At 33.5% G+C, this 12,592-nt stretch overlaps 1 protein-coding gene across 4 annotated transcripts in view; it reads right to left on the bottom strand.

Annotated features, from left to right (window-relative positions):
- The window catches only part of LOC150092746 (proton-coupled zinc antiporter SLC30A1-like), a 296,774-nt gene that overhangs the window by 85,311 nt on the left and 198,871 nt on the right, over positions 1-12,592 (bottom strand). For all 4 annotated transcript variants that reach the window (XM_090414536.1, XM_090414534.1, XM_090414535.1 and 1 more), the window contains exon 3: positions 6,982-7,204. In XM_090414536.1, coding sequence (XP_090270662.1) covers positions 6,982-7,204 — 223 coding nt within the window. The remainder of the gene's footprint in view (positions 1-6,981; positions 7,205-12,592) is intronic.

Genomic DNA, 12,592 nt, shown 5'->3' with positions numbered 1-12,592 from the left:
ATGTTGAGTGATTATTTTCATTTATATTAAACTGAAGTTTTACTCTAACACAATAGTTGTTTCCATAATTTTTATAATGAATTCTGATCACATGAAGGAAAGGATTTAGTTTATATCTGTAAATAAATTAAGCATGTTTTTATTTTGGTAGGATAATTCACAAGTGTGCACACACAGTGGAAAGTCATATAAGACTTTAATAGACCATATCACTCCTCTTTACGTTTCATTGAATTAAGGAAGCATCACTATCTTCAATGACAATTGCTCAAACCACTGCAGCCGATAAACAACTGAATGATGTGACAGCAAGCAGTGTTATAAAAAAACTTACTTACTAAAAAAAGTAGTGGAAAGTCCTGATCACAGTTATATAGGTATAATGCAATACTAGAAGAAATTCACTATAGCAAACTTTTCAATGTAGCAAATTATTCCTGTGATTCCTATGAGTTTGCTACAGTGAGAGTAAACTGTATATAGCATGTCTATCAGAAATGTTACTACTAACCAAATGATATGTCTCAGAATAATGGGATTTTCAGATACTACTTACATAGTCTCACTACTTTCATGGTCCACAGAGCAAATGATGCCCCTACTAAGTGGTGCAGTCAACTCATTACAGCAAACTTGTAGGTGCCACAGGAATAATTTCTATAGTGAAGTTTCTTTAGAACAGCATTATATTTATTGGGCTTCAGTTGGAACTTTTCAATAGTTTGTTATAGTGAGTAAGTCTATTATAACAGTGGAGAGTCAACTATACATGTAGCTAGCAAAGGTTGGTTGATTGGTAGAGCCTCTGCTACTAATGGCTCACACAAAAAGTTAAGCAAGTTTGAGCATGGTTAGTAGTTGGACGGGGTTCATCATTCGCTGCAGTTGGCACACTCACCCTCGATGAGTCTTGGGCACCCTGGAGGTGTCACATAATAAACATCAAAATTATGCCATACAGCAGAAAATGAAGTGCTGTTTTTGATTTGTTGAATTTAAACAGGAATAAATGTGCAATTGGGTGACAGCATATTGGAATGCCATATAAAAAATTGTTGGAAAATGGTTTTGAGGTGAGGAAGAAAGGAAGCAGAAACCAGGCAGTGAATGCAAACTGACTTGAAGCAATACAGGAAGCTTTCCAAATTGCTTCTTCACACTTTCCAATGCCTCCCCCCCTTTCCTGGATTCCCTTCATCACATGCTGTTTCAGATAATTATACTTTAGTAACTATCAATCCAATTTACATCTTGCCATGTGCTCTTTCCTCCCTCCAATCCCCCATAATAATCGATTAGCTTGCACTTGTATTGTGCTAATCTGCCAATGCATGACATCCACATCTTTCTGTGCCAACCTCAAGACTATGGAGGGGGGGGAGAGTTGCACAGAAACAACCAATAATATTATTTTGCATTGTTGGCCTCTATCTCACACTAGATAGCAGCAAATGAACTCTCTCCCTTGTTGTACTCTACTCTAGCTAGTTGTAATTCTTTGGTTATCATCAGTAATACCTCTCATCTCTCTTCTGTCCTATTCCTGCTATCCTCTCTGAAAATACCATACCTTTTGCATTCTATCTTGATGTCATCTTCTCTCAACCAAGTCTTGATGATGCCAATAATTTTTGCCAAGTCAAACCAACTAATGATAAAAACTAAAACTTGTCCCCTTCAGTTTCCAGGTGTCTACAGAATTGTTTGTGATTGCAGTAAACCATATTATGGTCAGACTGAAAAATCAATCCTTCTCTGCTTAGAAGAACACAAGAGAGACTTATCTTACAGCAGAATTGGGGCCAGTTCCCTGTCCAGCCATGTACTGTTTTCTGCAAACACCAATGATGAAGGTCTTCAGCATCAAATACACTGGGATTTAACAACCAACATTTACAGATGTTATGACAAACAAGAGAGATGAATTCTGGAATCGAAAGAAATAGTTCTTGTCGTCTTCTACATGAATAGTAACCTAAGTTACAGCTTGCCAGACTCTCACAGTTCTGCCATTCAATATTGGCGCACACGCGATTTCACATGTGTGTGATGCGTCAACTAGAACTCAGTCTCCCATTTAATCTTTAATTACAATTAATTGTCATGTTCCGTTGTATTAGAAATGCAATGCTGTTATGGTCTTTCTGTTTTATATTTTTTTATGCTGTTACACCTGACAAAACTAGTTGTGTGATCTATTTAAAGTTTTGATTTTAAAATTCTTGGCATTCAGTCATTAAATATTTAACTATATATATATATATATTTTTTTTTAATAGATATTTAATGACTTTAAACCGAGATAAAATATTAAGTTTTTATTATTACAATGTGTGGATACCTGATGAAGGTATCCACACAGAATAATAAAAATTGAAGTTTCAAAAAACCGAGAATTACAAGCAAAAATGCAATACATAATTGACATAAAAAACGTTGTATTTTTTAAGTTGTTCTATCCAATGCGGCATTGTTTATTGCGTGCGTGCTTGTAAGTTCTCATGAATGCCAGTATTGAACAACTGCAGCATGGCTATCAGGGATGTTGTAACTTAAATTGCTGTTCAAATGCTCAGGATTAAGGAGGATTTCCCTGGATTCTACAATTTTCCTTCCAAACTCATCACTGCAGCGAAAAATGTTTTTGGATTTATTCCAGCAAACTGAGTGACTTTGGAGATCATCATGAGGATTGTTTGAGAAAAGAACATGACTGGATAGTGCAGATGCATGTGATCTTTTATAGGAGATCTCTCTCTTATGTTCTTCTATACGTAGTTCAATAGATTTGTTAGTCTGTCCAAAATAAGGAATATTACAATCGCACCATAATTTGTATACACCTGGATATTTTAGGTTGTGATGAATAGGCTTCGAACGGCTCATAAGAGAACGAATTTTAGGAAGTGTAGTGAAAAACGTCCTAATATTGTATTTTTTAAGGACTTTAGTCAATTTATTGGAGACTGAACTAATATATGGGATGGAGATGCTACCTTTAAAATTAGTAGTTTCCATAGCACACTGCCTAGGAGGATCCAGAAGAAATTTCTTAATCGTTTTTTCAGAATATCCATTTTGTTTAAAGATAAGAGAAAGGTGATTAATTTCTTTTTGGAGCTCATCTGGTTCATTTAAAAGAGAGCATGCTCTGTGTCCTAAGGTAGAAATAGTTCCGAGCTTTTGTGGTGGAAAGTGATGAGATTGACAGTGCAGATATCTATTAGTATGAGTGGGTTTTCTATATATAGAGATTTTAAATCTATCAGAGCATCGTGTAAGAATTACATCCAGGAACGGAAGGCAGTTATTTCGTTCTAGTTCAGCAGTGAATTTTATATTAGAATGCTGGTTGTTAAGATGATGAAGAAAATCCATGAGAGATGTGTGCCCATGACTCCATATAATAAAAATGTCGTCAACATATCGCTTCCAAAGTTTCGGCTTAAGTGAGAAAGACGATATGGCTTTCGTCTCAAAATCTTCTAGGAAAATGTTTGCTAGAACTGGGAATAAAGGGTTGCTCATTGGTTCTGTTTGTAAATGGAGTCCCTATATCTGAAGTAGCCGGACTGAATACAATGCTTTAATAAAGCAAATATCTTTTTAGACAATTTGTCCTTTAGTAATGTTAATACCTCCTCAGTAGGGACGTTACTAAATAATGAGATAATGTCAAAACTTGCTATTATATCATTTTCGCTGATGGAAATATTTTTGATATGAGAAACGAAATCTGTGATGTTTTTGATGAATGATGAAGATTTATTGGAGAAGCACTTGAGATATCCTGCTTGATGGTCCTACTTATAAGCTTTCTAAACATCTTGCAGAATACCTCAAGTGCTTCTCCATTAAATCTTCATAGTTCATCAAAAACACCACAGATTTCGTTTCTCATATCAAAAATATTTCCATCAGTGAAAATGATATAATGTTTTCCTTGTGGATCTTCGGAACTCCATAAATGCATGGTATAAGAGGGTGTAGAGAGCGTAAAGAAAGGCGAATATTGTGAGGAAGTTCACTTGTAGTCTTTAACAGATTGTTTGTGCAGTTTTGTAGTTCCCTTGTTGGATCATCCTGAAGAATTGAATATGTAATGTTGTCTTCAAGCAATTGAAGCATTTTACTGTGGTAATCTTCAGAGTTGAGGATGACTGTGGCATTGCCTTTATCTGCAGGTAAAATAATGATGTTTTTGTTATTTTTAAGATTCTTTAAGGCCTGTCTTTCGGCAGGAGAAAGATTATCTGTTGGAGGTTTAGCGATAATGAAGATGGATTCAATACGGAGAAGTTTTGCCAACTGATTAGGAATAAGTGAACTGTTTTTTTCTATTTTTGTAAGTAGAGATTCTTTTGGAATAAACTTTGTTGAAGGAATGAAATTTAGACCTTTGCTTAGAATATCTTTTTCTGCAACTGTTAAAACATGTGACGAATTGTTTACTACAACTTTGTCAGGATTAATACAGGCTTTAGTAGGAACAGATGTGTTTTGTACTCACTTAAGAATCTCAAATTTCTTGATAAGATTAAGCTTAATATTATTTTGTATCCGTGTTGCTTGTGCTTCACTGTTAAAGATAAAATCATGAAAATTATCATTATCCATAACATATATATATATATATATATATTAGGTTATGTATTATATATATAATACATAACCTATTGCTTTAACAAAAGTCATGGAAATTTTCAAAGAATACAGAAGATAAAAATCACAAAGGTGACAAAATGTTCCACAGGCAGCTGAAAAAGAAATGAAGGAAACAGTAGGTAAAAAGAATCAGAAATGCTAAAGGTGATATAAAAATTGAAGATAAAAAGACATTTTAAATATCTAGAGTAATTAATTTGAAGGACTGCTAAATGAAGAATGCAGTGACAGAACAGTGATAAAGAAATATCCAAGAAGAATGCAAACAGAAGTACGTCAGCCTTTCAGTTATAAAAGGACATCAAATACCTGAAATGTGGAAAAGTAGTAAAAATGGTCAAATATGAAGATATAAAAGTTTTATGGCTGTACGACATAATTCAGAACAAATGACTGAAGTAGAGCTATCATAGTAACCATCTATTTAAAAAAAAAAAAAAGGAAAATGTAACTGAATGCAAGACTCACAGATTAATTTCATTATTGAGTGTTCCAAGTAAGATTCACACAAGAAAATGTAAGAAAAAAAATTGGGGAAGAATAAGATGGGTACAGAACAAATAGTGGCTGTCAGGATCAGATAATCACTTTAAGCCAGAGTTGAGAAAGCATGGGAATACAGGAAGGATATCTATTTAAATTTTGTAGATCTGAGAAAGATGTTTGACAAGTGAAAAGCTTTTCGAAATGCTCCAAATTATATGGGATAAATGGAACATTGCATATGGAGCAATAAATTAGCAATTAGAATTGAAGAAGGTACAGGAAAATAGTTTGATGCAAAATCTGGAGTAAGAGAAGATATCTCCACCATTATTCATTTGTATGGATCATATTATGTAGAAAAGCAGCATCACACCTGATATCAAAATTGGGAGTAATCAATTCAGCTCTTTACTTTATATAGATATCATACTCTAACAAATAATGTGGTACAAAAATTAGCAATACAAACACAAAAACTATGAAACTTGGCAGGAACACTGAAAACATTACATGCATTTCTCAATGGAGAACCGATAGAACAAATATATTATTTCAGTTATTTAGGCACCATTTTTAGTGAAGATGGCAAATTAAATATAATATCAGAATAAGCAAAGTTGATATTGTGGGTAACCAGTTGAATAAATTTATATAGAATAAGAGGAAAATTAACTAGCAGTAATTAAATAACTCATATTAATAGTATACAAGTGTTCAAATCAATTTTAACTTATGTGAATCTGAGAGTTAGGTAAGAAATAAAGCAGTTCATACTGGAGAAAACAGATGAGAAAAATTAGCTGAATGAACAAATGGCATCAACATTGGCAGCATTAAAAATGAAGATATTAGGAAGGAACCAGACATTAACATTCAAGGATGTGTGAGCAGAGCTAATCTAAGGTTAGCAAAACAGGTGTTTGATACTAAGATGGAGAAGACCAAAATCTAGGTGGTATGATGCAATCAAAAATGCCTTAGAAGACTGAAATCTAAGATCTGACAGTATTAGAGTCATGGGAGGAAAATTATTGATAGGAGATTAATAATAACGTACAATTTATCATATAATACCTGTCACTCTTTAAGCTGCATATAACGAAATTCATGATAATTTGAAAGATCTTAGTGAAATTTTATATAGTATGCAAGCTAGAGATTTTGCAAGGTCAGGGAATTTCTTATATTAAATAATTTGGCCCACACATTATTACTATGAATACATATAACTTATATAATGCTTATATACTGTTTAATGGTTATTCATAATACAGAAAATCATAATTAAATAATTACTGATATAGGTGAAACAACCTATGTTTCACCTTAGCCAGTGAGGCATCTTCAAGGCGCAAATCACACTGCCATTGCTTTTATACACAAAGCACAACTGAGCAAACTCTAGCTGATGCCCTAATGAAATGCTTGCATCCAGAAGTAGACAACTGCAGTGATTATGCTTTGCCTAAAAAAAAAGAATATCCAAGAATGATGGTTTATTAAATATTTAGCAGTTTTTTTTTTTTTTTTTGCATCTAAAGCTGTTAAGATTTGGATCTTTTGTATAGAATAAGTGATTCTCACAGAAAAAGAGTTGGTTTCTTTCTTTAACAAAACAAAGAAACCATAGATCACTTCAAGGGGAAAACACAAATACAAATTACAATTAAGAAAAATAATTAAAGTTTGCTCAAACAAATTTGTGTTGCAAATAACCATTAAACTGTTATTAAACTATCATTTAGTGCTATAATAAATAAGCACATAACCCTATATTAAAATTTAATATTAGAAAAATCTGAATAAAGCAAAAATACTAGGCATGCTTACCATGAAAGAGACAAAGGCCAATAAGATTAACAAATAATCCAATACTTCCCACATAAAGTATAAGAAATGGATCATAAATTTCTTCAGGTTCATAAAATCTTTTCAATGCTTCAACAAAAATGGAAAAGCATAGTGCAACCAAAAATACAGCATTTATCAGTGCTCCAAGTACCTCAGCTCTGGCCCATCCAAATGTATTCTTAGACCATTTTTTAGGAGACATCTGAAAAATGATTGAACTGTCATTAATAATTCAAAATATGATTCACATAAGTAACACATTTGGACATCATATATACTACCTACCAATCAAATGGATAAAATAAACGTTCTATGCTGATTAATTTGTTTCTTGCATTTTTTGGTCACAGATCTTATTAATATGCAAAAATAAAATAATTACATAACTATTTATTTACAAATTAACATTCAAATTATTGATTAAAAATTACTTTGCATAATGAAAAAATATTTAAAAAAAGAAACTTAGTTCTTACTTCAAAATGCAGATAAGTAGTTTATCTGCTAATCAGTAGCTTTTTTATTTTTATTTTTTACAATTTTGGGGGATTTTTTTGTCCCATGGCCACTCCGTACACTATTGAGGGTTACCTAGATGTTATGATAAAGCTCAAATCCTGAAGGATATTGCCCACTGAAGAGAGGCAGTCACACAGCAGGAGCCTATCCACTCTGAGTACCACACAGCTAGTACGTTATTATTAGAAGCAAGTTTTTTAGCATATTCAACTGATGGGCGTTTTGATTTTAATCACCAAATTCAGCATTTATATCATAGTGAACAGAAAGAGTTGTATCCTCCAATTTTTTATTAAACTCTTATAGTCAATTCCTATTTTTCTTAATATAAGGTAGTTCTATATGACTTAGAACTGGGAGTCAAAATAGAAGCATTGTTATAATAGTACTACATATCACTTGCATTGTCTGATTTAAAGCTGTGTTGATTTTACCTTCATACCAACTGTTCAGCCAAACAGCTGGTACTTGGATGTAGAGTACAATAATCCCAGTGCAAAAGAATAGAGAGTAGATGCATATGCTCACCAGAATACCAGTTAGTTGCTGAGAACATTATTCCATGTTCTCAATTTAGTAGCCACATTCATAACATGTTTATTACACAACAGTTCTATTAAAAATAATACCAAGATACTTAGGGTTTTTAAGGTAGAAATGTTCCATTTAAAGAGATTTAAAGTGAGGTTAGCTATCTTATTATTTAGATGAAAGTAGTATGATTCTGTAATAAATTTAGTTTAATCCTTTATCTAAGTGTGAGCAAACAAAGTTTGCACCTGAAAGTATCTTCAGGACTGGGGTAAGGCAGTAACCACACCGGGCCACTCGTTGCAAAGGTGGCGCAAGCTGACATCACTCCTGTCTCAGTATCTCCCATAATGCAAAACACATCTTCTTGCAGATATGTATAATGTTATGCATTAAAGGAAGGGCCACTACCCAGACTAGTTTCGCCCTTTATCGAGGTCTCTTCAGTGGGAGCCAGGCCCAAGTGGAGATACCAGGCAGAAGCATTAGTAAGGTCATCTCTACCTATAGGAGTTCCAAACAGTGTGCCACCTTTTTATTAAATTACTCTGGATTTAGAGAAAGCTGTTGAAAGTTTATTTTTCACTTGATTAGACTATAATAAATTTAGTTTAATCCTTTATCCAAGTGTGAGCAAACAAAGTTTGCACATGAAAGTATCTTGAGGACTGGGTAGGTAGAGATGACCTTGCTAATGCTTCTGCCTGGTATCTCCACTCGGGCCTGGCTCCCACTGAAGAGACCTCGATAAAGGGCGAAACTAGTCTGGGTAGTGGCCCTTCCCTTAAATGCATAACATTATACATATCCGCAAGTAGATGTGTTTTGCATTATGGGAGATACTGAGATAGGAGTGATGTTAACTTGCTCCACCTTTGCAACAAGTTTCCAGGTGTTGTACTACCTTACCCCAGTCCTGAAGATACCTTCAGGTGCAAACTTTGTTTGCTCACACTTGGATAAAGGATTAAACTAAATTTATTATAGTCTAACCAAGTGAAAAATAAACTTTCAGTATGATTCTGTCTTTGTGACACCCAGTGTAAATCTCCATTTCCTAAAATACTGGCTCAGCATGTCCACGTTTCCATTCAAGATGTCCTCCAAAACTTCTGCTCTTATATGTTGCATTGCAATTGAAGGTTGTCGGCATAAGCAAACCACTGAGAACACATTTGAGGGAAGTCTACTATATACAAATATTCAATTGTTTGCTAATGATGTAAAGCTAAGAAAAGTGATAGTCAATGAAGATGACTTAAATAGGCTGGCAATATAGACAAAAAATAAAAATTAATGTGGCCAATAAAGTCATGTACTTTGGGATATCTACACTCAAGAAAACCGGAAAAATTTTTGAGCTACTTAGAGGAGCTGAAAAAGTCAACATAGACATTATATGTATACAAGAACATAAATAGAACTGACAATCATGAAGTGAATGAAACATCATCAGCTGACAAAAAATGGAGATTTATTTATAACTCAGCAAACAATGATGGTACTGGAGGGGTTGGAATAATGCTCAAGAAGGAACTAGCAGAAAAAGTAACATCAAAAGTGTCTGAAAGAATTCTCCTCATAACCATAAGTACCAACCAAAGACTGACAATAATATCAAACTCTTATTTTTTTTTTACTCTTATAGTAAATTCCTATTTTTCTTTATATAAGGTGGTTCAATTATATGGTAGATATAATCTGTAGATATAATTGGTACAACATCGTTGTACCAATTATATCTACAGAATGTGCTCCACTAGAAAACAAAGACACATATTATAAAGATCTTTCTGAAACTGTCATGACCATCCCAGTTCACAAAATCACACTCATTGGTGGCGATTTTAATGCCCAAATTGTAAAGACATTGCCAATACTACTAAAAACATGGGTAAATACACTTATCATGAAACCACAAATAACAATGGATTCTCTTATGAACTTCTGAAATAGCCATAACATGGTAATCACTCAAAACAAATTTCCCCATCCAAAAGGAAGACTATGGACCTAGGAACATCCAAATGGTTCTCATTCCCAAATAAACCACATACTAATCAATGGAAAGTGGAGCAGGTCAATCAAGAACTGTAGAGCATATAACACAGTTGAACTAAACTGTGACCACAGAATAATCAGTGCCCATATTAAACTTTCACTAAAAGCCTCTAAAAATAACAAGCCTAAAAAGAAATAATACAACTGGGACAAACTAAATAACCCACAAATTGCAGCATCTTTCCACAGCACATTAGAAGACAATATGGTAAACATTCTTAAAGATCCAGTTAATGAAAAGTATCAGGGTATCATTGAAGCAATAAACATAACATCCAACAAAATTCTTTGAAACAGCAACATAAAAGATTGGGAAAAATGGTTGACCCCTGAAACTGAAAAATATATAGATGAAAGAAATAAAGCAAGGAAACTCTACCAGTTAAGCAGGAATCAAATAAATAAAGATAAACTAGACATTTTAAACAACAAGGTCAATGAACTAATGACCAGAGACAAAGAAAATCAAATAAATAAATACTGTGAGGAACTCAAAAATTATAATAAAACTGGGGATACTAGAAACACTTTTCAAATGATAAATTAAATCTGTCACCATAAAACAAAAAGAAGTGGAAATATTGTCACACATGACAAAAACGGTAGACAGCTATCAGTAAATTCGAACTTAATGAAAGAATGGAGAAACGACTTTCAAGAATTACTGAATGTTGATAATCCCTAACATTCAAGTCAGCTAGTGAACCTACATCTAACCATCACTCTACCAATAAATTGTGACGACTTCACTGAAAAGGAACTAAAAATAGCAATATAGATCAAACCAAAGCAGTAAAGTCCCCAGGGATTGACAGAATTAGAGCAGAAGCTTTCAAAAATGCTGGGTATAATACATATTCCAATCTCCTGGCCATAATGAATCAAGCTTTAAACACTGGAATAATACCTCAACAATGGAAACAAGGCCTTATTGTCCCTATACCCAAAAAGGGCAGTCTTAATAGAATGGATAACTACAGAGGTATTACTTTGCTATCAACCACAGTTTAAATCTACAATAGGATGATACTCAACAGAATAGAATCTTACTTAATACCACTTTTAAGAAAAAACCAAGCCAGATTTCTAAAAAAAACAATCTACAATAGAACAGATACATTTCATCAGAAGAATCATAGAAGGTTCACAAGATAAAAACTTACACTCATTTTAACCTTTATAGACTTCAAAAAAGCCTTTGACTCCATTAATAGAGAAGCAATGTTTAAAATATTCAGCTTCTATGGTCTACCCTCAAAACTTATACAAGCAATCTCAGCACCTTATAAAGATTACAATGCCACAGTAATCTTTAAAACAGAAATATCTAAATCATTTCCAGTGACAACAGGAGTCCTGCAAGGGTGATGTACTAGCACCTTATTTGTTTTTAATATACTTAGACTACATCTTCCAGACCATCAACACAGAAGATCTTGGTTTTTAACATTAAAACATCCACCCACACCATGTAAATAACCGATCTTAGCTTAGCTGACGATGTTGTACTTATTGATACAGAACCGACAAATGCACAAAAACATCTCAGTCTACTAGAGGCACACTAAACTTATTGGTCTGCACATCAACATCCAAAAGTCCAAAGTATTCTCAATAGGTTGTGAAAACTTTATACTTCATATCAACAATAGTCAATACTTTGAATTGTACGTCAGCAATACAGAAAATGATATCAGAAAATGTAAACAGCTGGCTCTAGTCTTCTATAACAAACTCTGCTCCATCTTGAAATCATCATTAGTATCATTAAAGACAAAATTAAGACTATACCATGCAGCCAATAGATCCATCTTCTTGTATGGTTCTCAAACCTGGACAATAAGCACCAAAAAAAACTACAGATCTAATTAACTCCATTGGAACTACATGTCTCAGACTGATCCTTGGATACACCTGGATGGACCGCGTCACTAACTCTGCTGTGCTAAATCTGGCTAAGCAAGAACCACTTGTCAGTATAGTCAAAAAACTACAACTCAGATATCCTGAAGTCTTGCCCTTTTTGGAATCTCTCATCCTGTACAAACCAGAAGATGGCAAATGCAGTAGAGGAAGACCATGCAAACAATTCTGGCAATACATATGTGAAACCATCAGTAGGAACTGCAAACTTGACATATGACATCTACCAGTTTAGCTCAAGATAGAGAGACTTGGAAGACCATAATTTGCAATATTTAATTTTTAATATAAATCTCTTTTCTTTTTTCATATTGTGAATAAACTATGTATGTACTACTTTGTTTTTCCTTCTACTAAGCATTAAATTCATTTTTTTGTTTCTGTCTGGTATATAATACTCAAGGAAAAAAAAAAAAAAACTCATGAACTAAATGACATGTCAAGCTGCTATTACACTCTTGCAGAGTAATTAAAAAAAACAATATGCCGGACTGAGAACAAAGTTCTGTGTGAAGCTTAGGAAATCAATGGAATGCTATGAAGGACAGAACTATGG

Source organism: Typopeltis vanoorti, chromosome 25 (assembly GCF_054136105.1).
Source record: "Typopeltis vanoorti isolate ZY-2024b chromosome 25, IOZ_Tvanoo_1.0, whole genome shotgun sequence".
NCBI lineage: Eukaryota > Metazoa > Arthropoda > Arachnida > Uropygi > Thelyphonidae > Typopeltis > Typopeltis vanoorti.
The sequence above is the reverse complement of the archived record's forward strand: the minus strand, read 5'-3'. Positions and strand labels throughout refer to the sequence as shown.